Source organism: Ahaetulla prasina, chromosome 6, assembly GCF_028640845.1.
Source record: "Ahaetulla prasina isolate Xishuangbanna chromosome 6, ASM2864084v1, whole genome shotgun sequence".
In the NCBI taxonomy this organism is placed as follows: Eukaryota; Metazoa; Chordata; class Lepidosauria; order Squamata; family Colubridae; genus Ahaetulla; species Ahaetulla prasina.
The window spans coordinates 79,386,560-79,411,881 of NC_080544.1; the positions used below are offsets into that span (position 1 = coordinate 79,386,560).

At 36.7% G+C, this 25,322-nt stretch overlaps 1 protein-coding gene across 3 annotated transcripts in view; it reads right to left on the bottom strand.

The window, feature by feature from the left end:
* The window catches only part of SLC9A9 (solute carrier family 9 member A9), a 260,366-nt gene that overhangs the window by 179,950 nt on the left and 55,094 nt on the right, over positions 1-25,322 (bottom strand). For all 3 annotated transcript variants that reach the window (XR_009155753.1, XR_009155752.1, XM_058188448.1), the window contains exons 5-6: positions 20,888-21,003; positions 13,152-13,257 (exon numbers count right to left, since the gene is read on the bottom strand). Coding sequence is in view for 1 of the 3 variants with exons in the window: in XM_058188448.1 (XP_058044431.1) it covers positions 13,152-13,257; positions 20,888-21,003 (222 nt within the window). In the remaining 2 variants the exon portion in view is untranslated. The remainder of the gene's footprint in view (positions 1-13,151; positions 13,258-20,887; positions 21,004-25,322) is intronic.

Genomic DNA, 25,322 nt, shown 5'->3' on the forward strand with positions numbered 1-25,322 from the left:
GATCCTAGCCTGTAGAATGTATATGAATGATTAGGTTTGCATCCTTTTATGTTCTTTCTCATGGTAGCATTAATAATTTAGCCCTAACTATATGTGTAATCATGATGCAGTAAAAGTGCTATACTCAATTTGCCAGCAAATTTGGAAAATTCATCAGTGGCTACAGGACTGGAAAATATTAGTTGACATTCCAATTCCAAAGAAAGGCAATGCCAAAGAATGTTTTTTTAAAAAATTTACATTTATATCCTGCCCTTCTCCGAAGACTCAGGGCGGCTTACATTATGTAAGGCAATAGTCTCATCCTATTTGTATATTTATATACAAAGTCAACTTATTGCCCCCCCAACAATCTGGGTCCTCATTTTACCTACCTTATAAAGGATAGAAGGCTGAGTCAACCTTGGGCCTGGTGGGACTCGAGCCTGCAGTAATTGCAAGCAGTTGTATTTAATAACAGGCTGTCTTCCAGCCTGAGCCACACCGCGGCCCAATGTTCAAACTATTGCACCATTGCAATCATTTCACATGCTAGTAAAGTTATGCTTAAAATCCTACAAGCTAGGCTCCAGCAGTATGTGGATCGAGAACTACCAGAAGTACAGGCAGGATTTCGTAGAGGCAGAGGAACTAGAAATTAAATTGTCAACATACGCCGGATCATGGAGAAAGCTAGACAGTTCTAGAAAAACATCTACTTCTGCTTCATTGACTATGCTAAAGCCTTTGATTGTGTGGATCACAACAAATTGTGGCAAGTTCTTAAAGAGATGGGAATACCAGACCATCTTATTTATCTCTTGAGAAACCTATATGCAGGAAAGAAGCAACAGTGAGAACTGGACACAGAACCACTGATTGGTTCAAAATTGGGAAAGGAGTCCGGCAAGGCTGTATATTGACACTCTGCCTATTTAACATATATGCAGGACACATCATGAGAAAGGCGAGCTAGATGAATCAAAAGTTGGAATTAAGATCACCAGGAGAAATATCAACAACCTCAGATATGCAGATGATACTACTCTAAATGGCAGAAAGTGAAGAGGAACTAAAAACCCTCTTGGTGCTGGTGAAGAAGAAGAGTTGGCTTGAAATTTAACATTAAGAAAACTAAGATCATGGCATCCAGCCCTCTCAATTCCTGGCAAATAGATGGGGAAGAAATGAAGGTAGTGACAGATTTTATTTTCCTGGGCTCCAAGATCACCGCAGACGGGGACTACAGCTAAGAAATTAAAAGATGCTTGCTCCTGGGGAGGAAAGCTATGGCAAATGTAGACAGCATACTATTATTATTATTTTATTATTTATTCAATTTTTATACCGCCCTTCTCCCGAAGGACTCAGGGCAGTGTACAGCCAAGATAAAACAAAACAATACAAAAATATACAATTTAAAATACCAATTAAAAAACTTATTATAAAGGTGGCCTAAAAACTTTAAAAATATATAAAACTAAAAACCCCATTAAAATTAGTAATAAATTTAAAACCAATAAAATTTAGGCCAGCCCCGCGCGAATAAATAGATGTGTTTTCAATTTGCGGCGGAAGGTCCAAAGGTCAGGTATTTGGCGTAAACCCGGGGGAAGTTCGTTCCAGAGGGTGGGAGCCCCCACAGAGAAAGATCTTCCCCTGGGGGCCGCCAGCCGACATTGCTTGGCGGACAGCACCCTGAGAAGTCCCTCTCTGTGAGAGCGCACGGGTTGGTGGGAGACATGAGGTAACAGCAGGCAGTCCCGTAAGTACCCAGGCCCTAAGCCTAAGCAGAGACATCACCCTGCCAACAAAAGTGCATATAGTCAATGCTATGGTTTTCCCAGTTGCAACGTATGGCTGTGAAAATTGGACCATAAGAAAGGCTGAGCACCAAAGAATTGAGGCCTTTCAACTATGGTGCTGGAGAAGACTTCTCTCCCTTGGACTGCAAGGCAATCAAACTGGTCAGTCCTAGAGGAGATCAACCCTGACTGCTCTTTAGAAGGCCAGATCCTGAAGATGAAACTGAAATATTTGGTCACTTAATGAGAAGAAAGGACTCATTGGAGAAGAGCCTAATGCTAGGAAAGATTGAGGGCAAAAGAATGGGATGACAGAGAACGAGTTGGCTGGATGGAGTCACTGAAGCAGTAGGCATGAGCTTAAATGGACTCCAGAGGATGGTAGAGGAAGGCCTGGAGGAACATTGTCCATGGGGTCACTATAGGTTGGACATGACTTTGCAACTAACAACAAATATGTGTAATCAACATCTGTATCTATCTTTTATCTCATATTTTAAAATGCAAAATAATGATAATTGCTTGAAAGCTTACTACTCTTTGGTTTATAAGACACAAAAGTCTCCAGAATAAGGAGCAAGGAAACATAAATTGCCTTGTAATGGAAAGACTAAGAACCCTTCTAAGTAACTACCATATCATTATACAAATCTGTCTTACTACAAAGTAACATTATTCAAGTTAGTATTGCATTGTCCATATCATTTGTTACCATTGTGGCATGTTATTACATATCATCTTTTTCTATATAGGGAAATAGCAGGACATTTACTGATTACATCAAACAATCAGTGATTATTGTTTGAATAGCTCAATCCACAATTGACCTTGCTTTCCACCTCCAAATCCCTTCTGTGTTTCACCTCTCTCTCTCTCTCCTTATTATGTATGTTACTATTTTTAAAAGTATTTTAAGTTGTTTCAAATTACTTGAAGAATTTGAAAATTGAGAAGCAAATAAATTACAATATCAGGGAAAAAACTTGCTGTGATTAGCTTCCCTCTCAATCCATCAATTTGTCTAATATAATCCACACATTTGATTTGTGTTGAAGTCCAGCCATCGAAAAGTGTTATTGAATGAGATTCTAAGAGGATGAACTCACTGGACATGACTTACAGAAATACCATCAAAGGAAAAAGAAGGGAAAAAACATTGTGAAATGTTGGATCTATGAATGAGGCCATCCATATGGTGTAGCTTTCTGAATAAATATTGGATTTGCAGCATGGAAAGAAATAGGAGAGAACAGACAAATGTAACATTCTTCTTTATCTTCTTAAAAAGAAAACCTGTTCCACGAGGAATCAAAGATTGCAGAAAATGGTTTTATTTTTAAGAAAAATGATTTTGGTTTCATTAGCTTTAAGAGGGTCTTAAATTTGTGTTTTAAGAAACAGTGATGTTTTTAGATAAATAACAGTGTTCTTCTTTTGTCAGTATACTAAGAAGAAAGATACTTTTTACCCATTCTCTTTCCTTTCAGTAAGCTACAGGGAGGTTGTTGATAGATATGTTTTAAGGAAAACACTGGAAAACATTTCTTCCTGAGCTGCTGTTCAAATCCCCCATTAAATCAAAAGCTCCCATATTTTTTAGAAACCGATTCTTATACATTATTTATTTTGCAATCAAGGAATCCTAAAGGATCACAACATTTGAATATTTACAGACAGTTTGTTGGGTAACCACATAATCTCTGGATGATATTGTACAAAGTCAAGAGTGGTGACCAATGAAGAAAATCAAATTAAAAATTGCTTGTCCAGTAGAGATCCTCTGATAATTAGGTCCCCTTGAAAAGAACATTTTGTTTCTCAGATTTGGCTCCTTCTGAATTTGCAAGGCACCTACACTTCTGAAATTTCCCTGCTGACCCTATATACTTCTTAGAAGCACTAGCTGTAATCACCATCAAAACACTGTCCATTGAGTTTAGCTTTGGAGTATTTATACTGGCACTTGATTGGCAAGAAGTTGAAAGAATACATTCTGATTTCAAATTCACAGCTGGAGGTTAGTTTTAGCTTCTATATAAATCTTTGCTATTTAAATGCACCCACTTGATATAAAGGTTATTGAGTGAGTCTGTGGAGAATTCTACAAGGTCCTTTAATTTGACAAGTTTCTTTTTTATCGTAGGTTAGAAGCAGAATGTAAGAAAACTACAATTTCACAGAAATGGGAATAAAAGCATGAAGCGTTTAAGTCTGTCTGGAAAGGGAAAATCTATCATAAAAATTACATCTATGACATTAAAATGTGACTTGGAATTATAACCTGACAAAAGAAGTAACACTTTTATTCTATTGATAATTATGTGGCAACGTTCCTACTGAATTGGATGATCATATTTCAAAATTTAAATCTTCATGCTTTAAAGATATATACAAAGGAATATTTGTTTTAAGTAGACAGCAAATCAATTTCTTTCTTTTTCTTTTTTGCCAAAACTCATTTGAGCATTTTTTCAGCAGGTATTAAGTAACAATTGTTTTGTTCAATCTTAAAATTAATAAATATAAAACAAACAAAAAATCTTGATTGAATTAAGCATCTGATCAGATAAAATCCATTATTTAAGAGAGGAGGATCAAGACTCAATGGTAAACCATTTAATTTTTTGTTATTGAAATACCAAGTTAGATTTTCGGCAACAATTTCAGTTAAGATGTACTTTAAAAGATCATTGTTTGTGTATAAGAATTACAGGAAGTTGTACTTGATTCATATAGTTTTGCCTTTATAAATTTTAATTCTACATATTTTCTATTATGGAGCTGCTTCACATTAATTGTTATTTTTAAAAATAAGGACTTTGGAGAAAAACTGCTTTCCCAAACTGAAACTTGTAAATTTGGATGGTATTGTTTGATTTCCTGCCCTTGTAGGAAAAAAAACGAGAGAGAGAGAGAGAGAGAGAGACTGATCTTGATTTTCTAAGTTATATTATTTAAATGAAAAATTTGCTAGCAAAAGAACAGAAAGTTTGGGCCATTTAAGAAAGGGGGCAATTTAAACTGCCACTAATGGTTTAAAAGTAAGGTGTAAAATGAGTCAATTTGGTATAGTGGTTAAGGCATCACGCTAGAAACTGGGAAAGCATAGGTTCTAGTCCCACCTTAAACCTAAAGTCAGCTAGATGATCTTGAGCCAGTAACTTTCTGTCAGGCCTAGGGAGAAGGCAATGGCAAACCACTTTTGAAAAACTTTGCCATGAAAACTGCAGGGACTTGTTTAAGCAGTCTTTGATAACTGGACAGAACTGAATAAAAAAAAGTAGTGCAATGATAAAAGTCTTTGTGCAGGAGATCATATTTGCAAAAACCATAACAACAAACATCAATGAAAATGCTTTAAGATCCCAATATTTCTCAGAAGCAAAGCTATATCAAATCTTTATAATAAATTTACAACATACAGAGTGCTTCACCACTTAATTCAACAGTGTAGCCTACTGGTTGCATAAGGTAAATGTAAAGATTCCCCTTGCACATATGTGCTAGTCTTTCCCAACTCTAGGGGGTGGTGCTCATCACCATTTCTAAGCTGAAGAGCCAGCACTGTCCGAAGACGTCTCCATGGTCATGTGGCCGGCATGACTCAATGCCAAAGGTGCACGGAATGCTGTTACCTTCCCAACCAAAGGGGATCCCTATTTTTCTATGCATTTTTACATGCTTTTTCTACTTGCATTTTTACAGTGGCAGAAGCTGAGATAAGTAATGGGAGCTCGCTCCATTACGTGGAACTAGGGATTCGAACCACCAAACTGCCAATCTTTCTGATCGACAGGCTCAGCGTCTTAGCCACTGAGCCACCGCATCCTACTAAACTGGTTACATAGCTTTAGCTTATAAAACATACTGAGATTTATAAAGTAAGCTTTTATTAAAATTTTGAAGAAATGTTTGCCATATTGTGAGGATAAATTATCCCAAAGGTCAGATAGACAGAATGTGTGGGTTTTTCTGTGTGAAAAACTGGCTCTTAGACCAATATTTCCATATGAATGAGCACTTTAAATGGATTGCACTGTGCATTATATATCCTCTTTCTTAGTGTAACCTAGTTTATTGTAAATACTCTGATTGGATAATTAGTCCATATCCCTTCTAGTAGGGTAGGTATAATGTGAGCAAATTCAAGGCAATGATAGGGATTATGAAGCTCCTGGCACCTTACCAAGTAGCATCTCACATAGGAAACAGTATAATAGAGAGTACGGAAATTTACATAAATTTTCCGTGATAGATTATATCACTGGTAGGGTATTGCAGAGGAAAAATATTTCTATAATTCTAGGAAAATCTCTAGGGGCTGTGGCTTATAAACTATATCTTGTGACTCTCTCTCTTTCTCACTCTTTGTGTGTGTGTGTGTGAGAGAGAGAGAGAGTGTGTGTATGTTGAATCGGTGTTGACTCCTGAAAGCTGCCTGAACTATCCTTACAGCTTTGTTAGCAATTTTTTTACAAGTGGTTTGCTATTGTCTTCTTCCTGGGGTTTCTTAGGGCTGGAGAAGAGACAGTCACCCATCTGGCTTCATAAGGCTGGAGTAGAACTCACAGTCTGTCTGTCTCCTTCTAATCTGGTAGATGATCCTCACTCTGTCAAGGACCTTGGAGTACTCATATCGAATGATCTAAGTGCCAAAGCCCACTGTAACATCATCACCCAAAAGGCATTAAGAGTTGTAAACCTAATCTTGCGTAGCTTCTTCTCCGGTAAGATTACACTACTAACCAGAGCATACAAAATATTTGCTAGACCAATTCTCGAATACAGCTCATCTGTCTGGAATCCACACTGCATATTGGACATTAATACAATTGAGCACGTCCAGAAATATTTCACAAGAAGAGTCCTCTGCTCCCAACAAAATATCTTAAGCCACCAGACTTGAAATTCTGAGTTTAGAAAATTTAGAACTATGCTGCCTTCAGTATCATCTAAGCATAGCTCATAAAATCATCTGCTACAATGTTCTACAATGTTCATCTGCTACAATGTCAGTGACTACTTCAGCTTCAACCACAATACATGAGCACACAATAGAAACAAACTTAAAGTGAACCAATCCAAACTCGATTGCAGAAAATAGGACTTAAGTAACAGAGTTGTTAATGCCTGGCATGCACTACCAGACTCTGTGGTCTCATCCCCAAACCCCCAAAACTTTAACCTAAGACTTCTACTATTGACCTCACCCCATTCCTAAGAGATCTGTAAGGGGCGTGCATAAGAGCACCAGCGTGCCTACCATCCCTGTCCTAATGTTCCCTTTAATTGTATTCATTTTATGTATTTCAATTCATGCATATATTTATATATATTATCTAATATGTACTCAACAAAATAAATAAATAAATAAATAAATAAATAAATAAATAAATAAATAAATAAATAAACAAACAAACTCTGTACCAATCTGGATCTTATTTCTTGTGATTGGAAGCAACATGCATGTCAGTTGACTCCATTCCACTTCCAGACTGGGTTTCTGGTTAGTTTAAATGGAATCTATTTGACATTATACATTCATAATTTTGGTCCGGATTATTCTCCATTCAGCCAAATCCAAAGCTCCGGGCTAAATGTTAATTTAAAGGCTCATGAAGAATAGTGATAGTATTTTAGACAAAAAACCTATTAGCATCTGGAAATTTTGCTTCCAAAATTCTTACAGATCAGTTACCTGTATCCTATATAAACCACCATATGCCATTTCTTTGGAAACATATTGTGTTGTTGAACTTTCTAGATTTCTTAAATCACTATTTGTTGTTATTAGTTGCGAAGTCATGTCCGACCCATTGCGACACCATGAACAACGTTTCTTCAGGCCTTCCTGTCCTCTACCATCCTCTGGACTCCATTTAAACTCATGCCTACTGCTTCAGTGACTCCATCCAGCCACCTCGTTCTCTGTCGTCCCCTTCTTCTTTTGTCCTCAATCTTTCCCAGCATTAGGCTCTTCTCCAGTGAGTCCTTCTTTCTCATTAGGTGGCCAAAGTAATTCAGTTTCATCTTCAGGATCTGGCCTTCTAAAGAGCAGTCAGGGTTGATCTCCTCTAGGACTGACTTGTTTGTTCGCCTTGCAGTCCAAGGGAGTCTTCTCCAGCACCATAGTTGAAAGGCCTCAATTCTTTGGCACTCAGCCTTTCTTATGGTCCAACCTTCACAGCCATACATTGCAACTGGGAAAACCATAGCCTTGACTACACGCACTTTTGTTGGCAGGGTGATGTCTCTGCTTTTTAGTACACTGTCTAGATTTGCCATAGCTTTCCTCCCCAGGAGCAAGCGTCTTTTAATTTCTTGGCTGCAGTCCCCATCTGCGGTGATCTTGGAGCCCAGGAAAATAAAATCTGTCACTACCTCCATTTCTTCTCCATTTCTCCATTTCTTTTCCTTCTGTCAGTACCTCCATTTCTTCTCCTAAATCACTATAAGAGGATTCATATTTGACCAGAACATGAACAGAAAAGAAAAGAAAAAACAAAAACCAGCTTTTCATATTAGTGGTTTTGGATTTGTGAAATTCAAGTGGTTTTGGATTTGTGAAATTCACACAAAATCTGTTGCAAATTATTTATGAAGAGAACTGGCTGTAATAGATTTTTTAGAATTTCCCAGATTATTCAAATATTCATATTTTGAGCACAAGGCATTAGATACAAGATATTATCAATTCTTCTAATCTTCCATGCACAGAATCACGGAAGGGCCAGTTAAGTCACTGACTGCAACCTGAAGCTCAAGGAAGAAATCCCAATGAATGTACAGATGAGACATATTTATTTAGCCTTTACTTGAGCAATTCAGTAATGGAAGCCCCTCACCTCCCTAGATAATTGTCAAACCTCTTTTTCTACCATTTTTCTACCATTCAACCAGGAATTTGCTTTTCTATAACTTAAGTACATTATTATAAACCCTGTACTATGGAACATGTGAGAACAGTTTTTTTAAAAATGTATGATATAGTTTTACTTTCTTGAAGAATGTTATCACATCCCTCCTCAGTATTACTTTTTAGAGCTAAGTTTAATATGTTCTTTGAACTTATCATTCTAAGGTTTAGTTTCTAGCCTTATATTGGTTTTATGATGTTGTTCCAGTTTTGGTAATTTGTTGAAATACGATGGCCAAAACAGTATTCAATATTCAAATAGGAATTGACCAAAACAGAATAAAATGAAATGACTGTTTCCTTTGATTTGAAAAACATTTTTCCACTGATAAAGTCTAAAACTTCATGAGGTTGGTGGTGTTTTTTGGCAGTTATGTCACACTATAGTTTCATCACACTTAGATTGGTACACGTGGCAAAAGAATTAATTTAGAAGTATTATTAATTTGAGTGTTTATGATAAATGTTGAAAAAAAATAAAGAATACTGGGGTATAAAATATTCTAAATGTGTGACAGACCATTTTTTATGGAAGTTTCAAAATACACTTAGGAATATTTTGTACCTTCTACTGCAGTGGTCTTATTTGTTTATGGTCCTTGAACTGCAGCATTAGAGAATGACATTTTATTCTGACCTTTCTTAAGAAATGAAAAGCTTTTAAAGTGTTTAAATGTGTTAATTATGTTGATGGCTTACCTAGTAAGAGGATATCTAAAGATCTGAGTAAAGATGTTTGACATCTGGATGCATATGTGAATTCTGAGTTACATTTATAGAAACATTTAAATGCTATTTCCTGTTTTGACAACTTATTCTTTTTCAAAAGATTCTTATAGTTACCTAAAAAGACCATGGAAATGGAATGGAATGTTGAAACAGGTGAAATTTATGTAATATTATATAATGTGGTCTGTTTATAACTTAATATATTGAAAGAATGTATGAATCACTTTTCTGAACTACGACAATGTTACTTATATGACAATATAGAGAGAGCTAAAGATCAGATGAAGCATGAGACTATAATGTAAACCGGCTTCCGGTCGGCGCCACCTTTCTCGCTGGGTGCCTAATTAAGGCGCTCCGCACTGGATATTGTAAAAGCCGGTGAAAACAGCAAAGAACAGCTGTTCCCGGCTTCAATTTTCCTCTCTGGGTGAAAGAGAGAGAATAGAGCAGTGGGGGGGAGTGGTAGATTCCCCTAGGGGCTTTGTTTTTGTTATGCAGAGTCCCGAAGGGTTGAATCCCATTGAATCCTGCTATCTCCGGTCTTCAGTGCGCTCCTGCAAAAGCAGGAAAAGAGGAAGGTGTCCACCTCTGCTCAATTTATTTCTTTTTGTGGATTTCTACATGCAGACGGAAGAAGCACGAGTGAACAATTATTGGATTGCAAGTATTTTTGATTTTCTGACTTCTACCTTTTAAAAAGAGAAACTTTTCCCCCCCTTGCTTTCACTGACTGTTTAAAATGGTGTCTGAGAGGAAGTGAAAGTAAAGTGAAGTAAAATGAAAAGGAGCAAGCTGTGTAACTAAGAAGCTAGGAAACACTATTTGTGGATTGTAATGAATTGAGCTCTCCTATACTTAAAGGAAAAATGGTGTTTACTTGCTGAGAAAGTGAAAGTGAATGGAGACTTTATCTTACTGTGTTGGACTGTGGACTGTTGGATTATATTAGTTTGTTTAAGTATTTCATAAGGGGATTCTCAGCAAGAACTTTGCCATGAAGGTTCTTTCAGAAGAATGAATTCATGACTTTATACAGGATTATACAGAAAGAATGTATTTAATTATTCAAAAATACAAATTGATAAAAAATGGGACGTTTTGGATGAGAGCTTGGAGGAAATTAACCAGTGTAATCAGTACTTGGAAAATGGAATGGAATGTTGAAACAGGTGAAATTTATGTAATATTATATAATGTGGTCTGTTTATAACTTAATATATTGAAAGAATGTATGAATCACTTTTCTGAACTACGACAATGTTACTTATATGACAATATAGAGAGAGCTAAAGATCAGATGAAGCATGAGACTATAATGTAAACGGCTTCCGGTCGGCGCCACCTTTCTCGCTGGGTGCCTAATTAAGGCGCTCCGCACTGGATATTGTAAAGCCGGTGAAAACAGCAAAGAACAGCTGTTCCGGCTTCAATTTTCCTCTGGGTGAAAGAGAGAGAATAGAGCAGTGGGGGGGAGTGGTAGATTCCCCTAGGGGCTTTGTTTTTGTTATGCAGAGTCCCGAAGGGTTGAATCCCATTGAATCCTGCTATCTCCGGTCTTCAGTGCGCTCCTGCAAAAGCAGGAAAAGAGGAAGGTGTCCACCTCTGCTCAATTTATTTCTTTTTGTGGATTTCTACATGCAGACGGAAGAAGCACGAGTGAACAATTATTGGATTGCAAGTATTTTTGATTTTCTGACTTCTACCTTTTAAAAAGAGAAACTTTTCCCCCCCTTGCTTTCACTGACTGTTTAAAATGGTGTCTGAGAGGAAGTGAAAGTAAAGTGAAGTAAAATGAAAAGGAGCAAGCTGTGTAACTAAGAAGCTAGGAAACACTATTTGTGGATTGTAATGAATTGAGCTCTCCTATACTTAAAGGAAAAATGGTGTTTACTTGCTGAGAAAGTGAAAGTGAATGGAGACTTTATCTTACTGTGTTGGACTGTGGACTGTTGGATTATATTAGTTTGTTTAAGTATTTCATAAGGGGATTCTCAGCAAGAACTTTGCCATGAAGGTTCTTTCAGAAGAATGAATTCATGACTTTATACAGGATTATACAGAAAGAATGTATTTAATTATTCAAAAATACAAATTGATAAAAAATGGGACGTTTTGGATGAGAGCTTGGAGGAAATTAACCAGTGTAATCAGTACTTGGAAAATGGAATGGAGGTGCAAGCAAAAATGGATAAAAATGAAGATATGATCGTGAATAAACAAGATGATGTAAAGAGGCTCTTTTTAAAAAGTTTAGATGAAATGCCTGAATCTGTGTTACAAGAGGCTGCCTCCCGAACTGGAAAAATTCACAATTTTTTTTTGTAAAACTTTTTGAATTAAAAAAAAAAGACTATACTGTAAACCATCTTGATCCCCCTTTCTCAATGTGAATAGAAGCCTTGACCATAGAAGCTTTGACACCAAAAGGGACAACCAGATATGAATAAAGTCTGGAACCCTTTCCTATTTTAATTTTGCTCATACAAAGATACTCATTGAAAAATAGTGCATATTGCTATGTTTAATGAATTATTTGGAGACCAGAATTGAAATCGACCTTGCCCACCATTTATAACAAATTGTACTGCTCTCCCTTCTTTTAAAAACTATAATGAAGGGGAAACACAAAAAATTTAGGATCCCATATCTTTCTGTTTTACTTTTATCAATAAAAGCCTAGCCACTGGGGAAACAATACTTCACATGGCCTATATATAGAAATATATAGGGTCTTGTAAACCCTATGATGATTTCAAAATATGTGTAACTGATATCACCATACCAATGATGTGAATTATATACTTTCATAATTTTATATAAAACATGGTTCAACATGATACGAGTATGTAATTGTGTGATCTGTGTGATTAAGTTAACACAGCCACCATCCCTTTTCTCTGTCCCGTGGAAGGGGAAAAACATTCCATAAGAACAAGATATCTGGACATAACCTTCTAGTCAGCATTTATACATAGACCAAATAAAACTGTCGACACGAAACTTTAATTTTCTGTTGCAATGTTATTTAAATATTTTAAAAAATGTGCAAGCATAGACAGATACAGTACATGTTATGGCTGAAATTATATATGACTTCTACCCATAGTTTCTTTACACAAACAAAATAAAAATTGACAGATAATATACTAAAGCAAAGCTCAGTAAACCATATTATACTTAGCCCACTCTGTGAACTCAGGTATAATGTCTATGAGGAATGACTTTATGTATAAAAGCTTAGTAATTTTTAAACAAATATGTGAATGTTCTTCAAAGTATACAATATAAAAACTCAACCAGGAGAAATTATATTTTATTTAGTCCCATTCATTCTGATCTACTGATCACCCATGGTGAGGTAGATTTCACCAGCGGATTCCACAATTAGTTTAATGGTCTAAAGGCATATCAGCATGCACATTCTTATGATTTAAAATAAAACAATGCCTTCTATTTTGTAGGTACTCCGTGGAAATTTGACTGCACAGCCAACTATGAGTCATTGCAGCTTCATATATCTTAGATAAATGTTTAATAAGGTAATAAGAATTAAAGTAAAAGTATTACTTTAAATGCACCAAACAGTGAAAGTTAACATATGAGTAATATTTAGCAACAATTCAAATTTATCTTGTTATATGTATAAGAAAAGCATAATTCACAAACACTAAGTAACATCCATCATTGACTTACTTTAAGAAAAGAGACTTTGCACTTACTGTGTGAGTACTATAGCCACAGCATCATTAAGGACACTTTCTCCAAAAAGGAGAGTATAAAGATCTGTATCAACATGAAGCTCATGAAAAATAGCCAGGACTGTCACTAGACGAAATAAAAAAAGAAAGAAAGAAAATATGTTATGCTCAGATTTTCCTTGACTAAACATCAATAATGCAAACAAAATTAAGGACAGGAAAAAGAAATGCAGTTCAATCTAGTTTATTCCAACACAATTCACTATACCTCTTTATGTTTTTCATTTTTACAAACAATTGTTGTTTACCCTGTGTCTTTATACATTTCCTTTTGATTTTTTTTAATTTCACCTTTTTCTTTCTGAAGATCTTAGCAACTCTGTCTGACCATAATTCCATCTTCCCTTTCCTTGTAACTCATTCACAATTACTTCCTATATTTGTTTTCCAAATTGATTCACATTTATTCTATGTAATCAAACTAAGTCAGCATATTCCTTTTCTACTGTTCAGTCCATATTCAATCAGCACTCATTAATTCTTGACCAAACCCCTTTTTGTGTTATCATATCTACCTCTTAAGTACCCATTTGTATTCAATGTATTTTTATGTTCCTTGTGACTTATTCAACTTTTACTTGGATAAAACAGAAGCAATGAATGGCCATGTTTTGTTTCTATCTTTTCATTCATTTTATTGTGCTTGTAGAAATCTATTGTTTTTCTAATAATATTTGTATGCCTTAAAAATTCTCTATCTTTTGTTTTTCATCTTTAATAAACATTCTACCAAGATATACAAGTTCAATGGCTTACTCTAATTTTTGTTATTTATATGTAACTTGCGACAGCTTAGTACATTTTCCTGTCAAACACAACTACATTGACCTTGGTTATATTAATTTTAGTTGCATATTCCACACTACATCATATATTCCAATATTTGCTCCAACTCATTCAGATTCAGAGCTCACACATCTCTAATGTCCCCATTAGCATCTCCTATACATTTATCCATAATTATATTAAACAAACAAGAGGACCTCATGCTTCTTTGTCCTACTCCTTGCTCCTTGAACTATTTATTCTGTTTATTCTAGCATGCTTTATTTCTATTATCACGTTCACCAACCAATATTCAACTTCATATTCACATAAAATGTTCTACAACTCACTTTCTCTAAATGCATTCTCTAAATAAACAAATCCACATCAAACAATATTTTTCAGTTCATAGATATCTTAGTGACTGATGAAAACTACGTTCTAAAAGCATTCTGTCTAGCATAAAGCTGCAGGACTTTGTGGTGGTGGTTACCTCCTCTGTCCTTTCAGTCAGAATTCCGGCAACCTCCTTCTTAAGTACACTTAACCAAATCATCCTCCGAGAAGTTTTTTTCTCTTTTGGTATTACCTTTATTGCTTTACCTTTTTTTTAAAGGATACAATACACGTCCTTTACTACAATCACACTTGAGATCGAAAATTTGTCAAGTGGTATGATCATTAAGCAAGGCATCACATGACCTGATTTTATGACCTTTTTTATCATGATTGTTAAGCAAATCATCATGGTCATTAAGTGAAACATCAGATCATGATCATTTCATGATCATGAAACCTTCTTTGCCAGGTTTCCCATTGATTTAGCTTGTTAGATGCCAGCTAGTGAGGTTGCAAATCACAATCACGTGATGTCCTGCTTAATGACATTGGTATTTGCTTAATGACCACAGCAAAAAAAGATCTTAATTGGGTATGGTTATGTGAAGCTTTGTTTAATGACCACACCACTTAACAACAAAGTTTCTGCTCTTAATTGTGGTTGTAAATTGTGGACTACCTGTAATCTTCTATTTTATGTACCAGGCACAAATCCTGTTTTTGCACACATTTTGAATAATGTTCAGTCACTTAATAAACAATTATATTAATAATATAGTATTTGTCCAGTTCTATGCTGTCTGTATCTGCAGCTTTGCTAGTTTGCAACATTTTCCAGCTGTGTCCCTGCCCCCTTGTTTCCAGACAATGATTTTTTTTTCTATCAGCAAGAGAAGCACTCAAGATAAAGTGGCAAGACCAGATAAGTTTCTTCCTCCCTCACCCTTAAGGTTTGGATTTAATCCTCATTATGAACTTTCCTCTCTGTCTAGGCATCTAGGATACGTATGAAGGGTGAATGTGGATTTGGCATAATTGCACCACAGGCTTGGATAAATGGCTGAATGAATCATGGAAGGGTTGAACATGCCCTGCCTGGGTTTCCTCGTTTGCTTCATTATTATTATTTTTTTTTAAAAGGTAAGATGGGGTAGGTACCTTTTTGGGGGTCATGAAAATGTCTACGGATACAGAGGGACCTATATGCACCATGTTGCTGACATCTGCTGTAGCGGCAAGAGATTTCTTTTGGTGAAACCTGGAAAATGCTTCCTATTACTTACTTGCAATACTTTCAATAGTCATGTGCACCAAGAGATAAAAAGGAAAAGAAAAGTATGGCCATGCACCAAATGGTGATACCAGTAATGACTGAAATTAATGAAATTTATTAGAAGGATTGGTTTATTAATCTACAGTTGAGAGAGACACAGAGACAGAGACAGAACAATCAGTCATGCTCAACATGCTCAATTCAATGAATAATGGGAATAAAAAGCTTCCCAACTGAACCAGCCATACTGAAAACTTGCATACTAAAACTAACAGTTCAAACCATAATTATAGATTCCTGTCTTTGCTAATCAGCCATCCCACTCAAGGTTTAACTAAAGAAAGGGAACATCAATAAAGCATTTTAATTGCCAAGCTATTTGTTTTTCCCCCCCTCTCCATCCTCTACAACTTACCAAATATTTTTCAGCTATTTTATATGACTTGAAAAAACAACAGCAACTCCAAGAAAGGAACAAACTATTGCTGTACAACTGTAACCATAGAAACACCAAATTAAAAAAGAGTGCTTTGAACATCCGCCTAAATGACGGTAAGAAGGTTCATGCAGTTTTAAAACAGTTCTGCTTCAGCAAATCTTTCCCAGATGCAAATATTTTTTCTAAGCTTTGTATTTCAAAGAGGAAAAAGTGAAAACTATGTAAAGTATTTTTAGTTTAGTACCCCAAGAATGTAGTATTTTATCTATCTTTTTCAAATCTACATCAGAAGGCAGGTAGGATAATAATAATTCCAGAGGACGTGGACAAGATTCACTGCACTGCCAGCTCAACCAGTTATTTACTACATCTAAGCTACTTCTGTATCTTAAAAGCAGCCAAGAAGGAGACTCACAGTTGAGTCCATACCAGAGGTGGGTTTCAGCAGGTTCTGACCAGTTCTGGAGAACCGGTAGCAGAAATTTTGACTAGTTCGGAGAACCGGTAGTAAACATTCTGACTGGCCCCATCCACATCTATTCTATGCCTCCCAATTCCCAGTTGATCAGGGGGAAATGGGGATTTTCCAGTAATCTCCTGGATTGGGGAGGAAATGGAGATTTTACAGTATCCTTCCCCTGCCATGCCCACCAAGCCATGCCACACCCACCAAGCCACGCCCACAGAACCGGTAGTAAAAAAATTTGAAACCCACCACTGGTCCATACCACAGTATCAGTATTTCTGAGGGAAGGGGAAGGGGCAATGGCAGTGCATCTCCTCCTCCTCCTCCTCCTCCTCAAGTGGCCTTCCTTAGACCCAATACCAACTTTTTCTTTTAAAGGGAGGGAAGGTTGTTGAGAAGGTGATCTGTAGTTAATGATAACTTTGGAGAAAACAGCATGGTTACCCTGAACTTTTTTCTCCTTTCATATAGTTCAAAAAATCTTATTTTGAGCATCTTTCTGAAACATGTTGTCCTTCCTGGGGAGCTGTAGTGCATATTGGACATTAATACAATTGAACGTGATCAGAAATATTTTACAAGAAGAGTCCTCCATTCCTCCACTTGCAGCAAAATACCTTATGCCACCAGACTTGAAATTTTGGGCTTAGAAAATTTAGAACTACGCCGCCTTTGGTATGACCTAAGCATAACTCATAAAATCATCTGCTACAATGTCCTTCCTGTCAATGACTATTTCAGCTTCAACCACAACAATACATGAGCACAGAATAGATACAAACTTAAGGTAAACCTCACCAAACTCGATTACAGAAAATATGACTTCAGCAACAGAGTTGTCAATGCCTGGAATGCACTACCTGACTCTGTGGTTTCTTCCCCAAACCCCACAAATTTTAACCTTAGACTGTTTACTGTTGACCTCACCCCATTCCTAAGAGGTCTGTAAGGGGTGTGCATAAGAGCACCAGCGTGCCTACTGTCCTAATGTTCCCTTTAATTGTATTCATTTTATGTATTTAATTCATGTTTATACTTATATATTATCTAATACGTACTTGACAAATAAATAAAAAAAATAAAATTGTCAAGATTCCTTCTTCCCCACTCTTTCCCCAGCTGCTACCTTCCTTCATAGCTATGTTGGCACCACGAATCAACATTTTCCTATATATTTGATATCTGATTACCTACAGACATGGGTGAATGCTGCTGATGAGGTTGTTTGCTTATTTTACTTAAAAATATATAACAAACCAAGGTGGTGTATTTAGTAGAAATGCTGTAAAGCTCAACAATTTTGAAAAATGATTTATGGCAGAAAAAAATTCTAAAAGTTGAATATTCTATCAGCCACCTGCTCTTTCGATACATCACCTTTTGCCCTTGGTATATTTTGGAATTCTTAACAACAATTTCTTTTGTTTATTGAAGTGTGCGATCAATGTATCAAAAACTCTTCTGTTATTTCTTCACATATGTTTTATACTAAGCACTATGCATAGAGCACCGTGTATTTTAATGCCTTTCATTCCTTTTCTGCCCCAACAACACCCATTCTCAATATTTATATAAACAAGTTATTTTTCTACCTATTACAAATATGCCAGAACAGATGAATATAAATTAAGTGTCATAACATTTTAGGAAGAAGAGCCTAGATGGCAGTGAGGCAACAATTGTTGTAAAGAGTTCCCACAATAGTTTACTTTTCATCTGTTTTCTTTATCTTCTGTTTTAAATACCAAGCCCCTTTTATTTTACACTTAGCCCTACATTCTAATTTCCAATATGATAGGCCTTTGTTGTCCTATTGAACTTTCAAGGTATAGAAAGAATAGAGAGAAGCTGCAGAATATAATTAAACATTGTGGGAAAAAGAGAGAAGAGCCACTGTACACATTTTTCAGTACAACTTTATCCAAGCTCATGAAGCAGCTAAAAGTCAACAGTTAACCGCTAACAAGCAATCAACCATCTCCTGTTAGGAATAGCAATAGCAACATATTGCCCCCAACAATACAGGTCCTCATTTTACTGACTGGAAGGAGTCAATCTTGAGCCACTCAGAATTGAACTCTTGAAGTGATTTGTGAGTTAACCTGCAGTACTGCATTCTAACCATGGCTCTTGAATCCAATCCTTTCTTTACTTTTGGAGGATTTTTATACTAACTTATTTGCTAATTCAAGCAGGATCATTCAGGAATGATGACTATTGAATTCAAATACATGATTCAATCACTGAAACCCAGCAAGGTACATGGTGAAGACTTCCTACTTCCTACAACCCCAGGTCACACATTGACTGATGAGCTCTACTCCTGGCAGGGCTATTTACGTATAGGAAATCCTGGTTATATCCCAGCAGGATGGCAACTCTTCATCATAGTTCCATATACCAAAAAAGAGGCAAGGAATATTGTAAAAATCACAGACCTGTAAAATAGATTATAAATTTGGGATGCATGCAAAACACTTCTTCAGAAAAATAGAGGATTGGATGATTGAGAACATATTAGTGGAAGAACAGGCTGGGTTCAGACCTGGGCACCCACAACAGATAACTGCTTCATTCTATACCATCCTATTACTCAATTTCCCACATGGTAAATACCTGTTTACATATTTCATACATCTTAGCACAGTATTTAACTCTATAAACACAGACACCTTACTGAAGAAACTGGACAAACTCAATATTGAACCCAGACTTCTATACCTGATAAATGCTTTCTATACAAATACATGCCTGAACGTTTGTACTAGAGTCAATGACTCTCACACTCTCTTGCATATCATTTACAGTGTTAGATTAGGAAGCATCTTACCACATTACTAAATTACCATTACTTCACTAAGCTAACCGCTTGTTGCATTTAGTTGCGTTAAGGCATTTTGAAATTCATTCAGTTCCTCAATAATATGCAGGAAGAGATAAAGATCAACTTGATTTATTTCAAAGAAATAAGATTATTGACTGGAACCCTGAAACATAGATACAGCTTTCCAATTTCTGTTTTCTTACAATAACAGTCAAGGAGATATCAACTGACAAATGGAAACTGATTATCTAAACCCCTGATTAGCTTAGCATACATTTACTTTAGAAAATGACAAAGAATTGCTAGATCAATATTCCTATTCAATCAAATAATAATAAGTGGAATGACTTGCCTGCAGAAGTTGTGAATTTATTTATTTATTTATTTATTTATTTTATTTATTTTATTAGATTTCTAGACCGCCCTTCTCCCGAAGGACTCAGGGCGGTGTACAGCCAAGATAAAAATAAACAATGTACAATTAAAAATAGATTAAAAAACTTATTATACAGTTAGGCTGATAAATTAAAATATATAATCTAAAAGACCCCAATTTAAAACTAAAAACAGTTAAATTTAAAATCTACCCAATTTAAGAAAGCCCCACGCGAACAAACAAATATGTTTTCAGTTCGCGGCGAAAGGTCCGAAGGTCAGATATTTGGCGTAAACTGGGAGGAAGTTCATTCCAGAGAGTAGGAACCCCCACAGAGAAGGATCTTCCCCTGAGGGCTGCCAGCCGACATTGTTTGGCGTACAGCACCCTGAGAAGTCCCTCTCTGTGTGAGCGTACGGGTCGGTGGGAGGCATGAGGTAACAGCAGGTGGTCCCGTAAGTACCCAGGCCCCAAGCCATGGAGCGCATTAAAGGTGATAACCATAACCTTGAAATGCACCCGAAAGGCAACAGGTAGCCAGTGCAGTCTGCGCAGGAGAGGTGTTACATTGGAGCTACGTGGAGCTCCCTCTATCACCCGCGCAGCTGCATTCTGGACCAACTGAAGCCTCTGAGTGCATCTCAAGGGGAGCCCCATGTAGAGAGCATTGCAATAATCCAGGCGAGAGGTAACGAGAGCATGAGTGACTGTGCATAGGGCATCCCGATCAAGGAAGGGGCACAACTGGCGAACCAGGCGAACCTGGTGAAAGGCTCTCCTGGAGACGGCCGCCAAATGATCTTCCAGCGACAGCCGTACATCCAGGAGAACACCCAAGTTGCGCACTCCTCCTTTGGGGCCAATAACTCGCCCCCAACAGTCAGTTGCGGCTGCAGCTGACTGTATCGGGGTGCCGGCACCCATAGCCACTCGGTCTTGGAGGGATTGAGCTTGAGCCTGTTTCTCCCCATCCAGACCCGTACGGCCTCCAAACACCGGGACAGCATCTCGACAGCTTCGTTGGAATGTTCCAACACTGAAATTTTTAAGAAAATGTTGGATAACCATCTGACTGAGATGGTGTAGGGTTTCCTGCCTGAGCAGGGGGTTGGACTAGAAAGCCTCCAAGGTCCCTTCCAACTCTGTTGTTATATTATATTATAAATATAAGATCATAGTGGATTAAAATTGTAATGCAATGTTATATATTATTACCTGGATCTGTAGCAGACATGAAAGAACCGAATAATAAGCAGTCAGTAAAGTGAAAATCACCAGAGTTCAGCTGATTGACATGCACCAGAGCCTTCACAAAGCCATACATTATCAACCTGCAGGAATGGGAGACGAAGAAAAGGCCATTGAGAACAATTAAGACATATTTTAGTGCTTGTCTTTCCACAAACTTTTCTTTAAACTATGAAGTTCTACTCATTAATTTTTTATCAGTACAGTTGCTGCTGTCATTGACTTTGCAATTATCATGTCAATCTTCTATTTTAGGCCTGAAAAATTGGATCAATGTTTTCTAGACATTTGGGAAACAAAGGGACCCCCCACAATAAATCTTTTTTCACTGACTATTATCAGTCATTTAGATCACTTAGATGATAATATATTTAGACACTTATTTATGACAATAATATGAAGCAAACTGAAGAAGAAATTATCAGGAATACAAGTAGTCCTCGACTTATGACCACAATTCAGCCTAAAATTTAAGTCAGACATTTGTAAAGTGAGTTTTGCCTCATTTTATAACCTTTCTTGCCTCAGTTGTTAAGTGAATCACTGCAGTGGATAAGTTAGTAACCTGATTGTTAAGTGAATCTGGCTTCCTCATTGACCTTGCCTGTTAAAAGGTCACAAAAGGTGATCACATGATCTTGGGACACCGCAACTATCATAAATATGAACCAGTTGCCAAGTGTTTGAATTTTGATCACATGATCATGGAGATGCTGCAAAAGTTGTAACTGGGAAAAATGGCCATAAATCACTTTTTAAAGTGCCGTTGTAACTTTGAATGGTCACTAAATTAGGGGTGGGTTTCACTTACCTTTGCTAACGGTTTGCAATGGGAGCACTTGTGCACGCACTTCACTTGTGCACAGCGCTTCTGCGCATGCGTAGAGCGTCCATGATGATGTCCAGGCAGGTGCGCGGAGGCTCCCGCCACCGTTACTACCGGTTTGCAAGGTCAGCAACCCACTACTGCACTAAATGAACTGTTATAAGTCAAGGCAATGTTATAAGACTACCTATAGTCTGTCTAAATTTATAGACATTTCACAGAACTAGCAGAACATGAGGTGCTCTATTGCTGACTTCTGATGTGGCTAAAGGGTTTGTTTAGCAGCTTTTCAGGTTTTATTGATTTATTTATACTAATAATACAAGTACAAACTATATTAAAAGTTAAAGCTAGGCATTAAAAAAATAGACATTAATATTTCTGAGAACAGCCAACTAAAAGTCAGTGCTGAACACATACATCAATCTTGACAATTTCAGAAAGGTGGAAAGGAAGGATGGAAGAGAAAGTGCATTTAACACTATGAGAAAATTTCTGCAGTTATGTTATTTGATTGATGTAAGCAATATTAATGTTATTTTCTCCCGTGTTATCACTTTCTGAGTATATTTAAACCTCATAAAAGTTACTTTCATTCTGAAGTAAATATAAATGGCTTCCACTTAGATTATTCCTGTTGTTTCCTAAGCAATTTTACAAGACTTGGCTGTAACAAGTACTGTTACAATGCCAGGGTCCATGCTCCAGAGGGCTTTATCATGGCAGCATGCTTCGTTGTGTTGCCACCAGTTTACAGTCCATACTTTCTTAGAGTCCTGAACCTGACCCTCTTTATAAAATGGCAGTGCCTTATCCATTACTTCTCTTTTCAGGATTAGGCACAGAGAGTAGTGGGTGATGTTACTCTGTTGATTCCTACAGCCAATCCTCAGACACCAGTATTTCAGTGATGGGTTGTCCCCAGTTCGGACTGGTTCTTGCAAACAGGTAGTAAAACTGGGGGAGGCTCCACCCACTGACCTTGACATCATCAACAAGCTTCTGCGCATGCGATCCCGCTGCGAACCGGTAGTAAAGGTACATAGAACCCACTCCTGCAGTATTTGATTATCTATCAGCTACAATGAATTGAGTAATTATGTTGAATAAAACAAAAAATATTTTATTGTTGTATAGTTAGAATAAGATTGTAAAAGCACAGCATCGTCATCCATTCTGTGGCAAAGTCCTCAGAGTAAGATAGGGTCTAAATTTTAGCCTCTATTTTAGCCTCCATCTAAGAATTAATATGGTTGCCTTGAGCTTCACATACACTTGAGGAACCCCGTATATATCTCAAACTCTGCTTCTTTTTAATGTGAGTCGTGACACCCATTGAACAGGGAAGTGGTTTTGATTATATGCTTGTAGCCATCATCACAATTAAAGAAAATATTTAGGGATAATCCTGTCTCCAGAAAATAGAATTATTCATTCTTTCATTAATATCAGTACAATTAACAGACATCAATCATATATATTCCTCCTGTTAAATCTACATGGAAACAAATTATCAGCAAAGTGATTGAGGTACTGCAGAGTATACTTAACATATTATTTTCTCAATTATGATCTCAATTAATTACCCAAACTGCCTGACTTCAGACAACACTTGGATCTCTATACTCTAGTCAGCTGTATGAATGCTCAGTATTGGCTAAGAGAAAGCTGAGGCATCTTCACTTACTTCCTGGTGTTTAAAAATAAATGGAGTTTAGTGTGTGAGGGTGCAATACTCAATAAAACCAGTAGCTGAATCCATGCAATTTACAGTTACTAACTGCACACTAGTGAAGTTGACATTCATTTAAAATCATAAAGGAAAAAAATAAATTGAGTTGACATCTTTGTTTATATGTTGGTCTGTTCTTTGTACTGTTCAGCTATGCTGAATTCTCCTTGTCCAGACACCTGAATTCTATGTATGACTGTCAAGGAGAGGCATTCACCACTGTTAAATCCTGTCTTCTTGTTGTAATCTTGCTAAAACATTAATGGATTTTTAGTTGTACTAAAATTGTATTAAACAGTTTTGTTCTCTGATAATTTTAATGCATATCTCAGCCACCCAATGTATTTTCTAGCCCACTACAATATCCTGCTCTTATTAGATGCCCTCGGGCTTTTCTGTTCCTAGATGTTATTACCTTGTAGCCCAAAGCTTCTTTGCAGCTGATACTGTGTGAAAACATACACTCAAATATAATGAAATATTTGGTTGTTATCTCAGAACAGAGCAAATGTAACACAATAAAACTGAGACAAAATAGGAATAGGGTATTTTTTCATTCTGTATGACAAGGACAAGCAAACTCAGCCTATTAGGTACATTTAGAATTTAAAGAGTGTTGTCACAAAATAGCTGTGACCAGGTGGGGTATTTTTACATCCATAAAATGGTTGTTATATTTGGGGTATCTGGTAAAAAGACATATTTACCAGAAGGCAGATTGATGTTATCGCTCCCTGTCACCACTTTTCCTCCATGTAGTAGTATAACCATTTGATCTTTTTCTGCTAGTAAGTAGACAGACTTCCAAACAAACTATTTTATTGCAGTCGTCTAGCTTTTTAATTTTTAAAGCATATCTCCATGTCTTTCATGGAGTTCAAAGGCATGTCAGCTTCCTATTTAGTCATTTATTTTAAAGAAAGGAATAGTTTACTATCACAGTAAATTGAAGTAGCTGTGAACTGAGATTCAATGATATCTCTGAATGGAATTACAGTTCCCTGTACCACAGCTGTTTTGAAATTTGGGATTTCCCTTGGACTTGTGACTCCTGCTTGATTAGGGCAGCTTTTATCCATTTGGTATAACCGTTCTATCCTTTCTGGCTCAGTGCACAGTTACTCAACTCCTTGTGAGCTGATGGTTGTATTATTGCAATTTGTTTTCCATGAGTTTGCCTTGAAGAATATGTAGAAGCTTAAACTTGTTCAAATTGCAATTGCTTGAATAACTATGGGTAGACCTAAATTTGTCCATATAATCCATCTAATCCAAGAGCTATATTGGCCCACAGTCAACTTCTGAATGCAATTCAAAGTATTATCACCTCTGTACCTTATAAGTCTCAGAGCCTACTGTAGATATCTTTAAGCCACTTGTGGGCAATAAGAGGGATTTGGAAGCACATTTTCCTTATGCATAAGTACCCTGTTTCCTATTACTACCCTAGATTGATGGCTTTATTAGGAAAAAGATAATTAAGCTTTTTAAAATTGTACTTGCCAAAAGACAAGTCTTTTATTAATGAGCAGTTGAGCAAGCTCCCCCAAAGCTCTTAATTTGTTATGAGTAATTTATCTGTTCAGATATTGTGAATGCAGGCCACCAGTGCTTTAAATGTCCTGTAAGCTGACCCATTGTGCTCTGTTTTTAATATGATGGCTTCAAATTGGGTAGGTTTTTGCTCTCATAATCCCTATTGCATTGATAGAAATACTCAAAAAAATCTAGACTGCAAAAATCTGGATGACCATTAGATGACAGGGAATTCTTTGCTTTCATCTAATAGTTATACAACAAACTGTGGCAAGTTCTTAAAGAGATGGGAGTATCAGACCATCCTA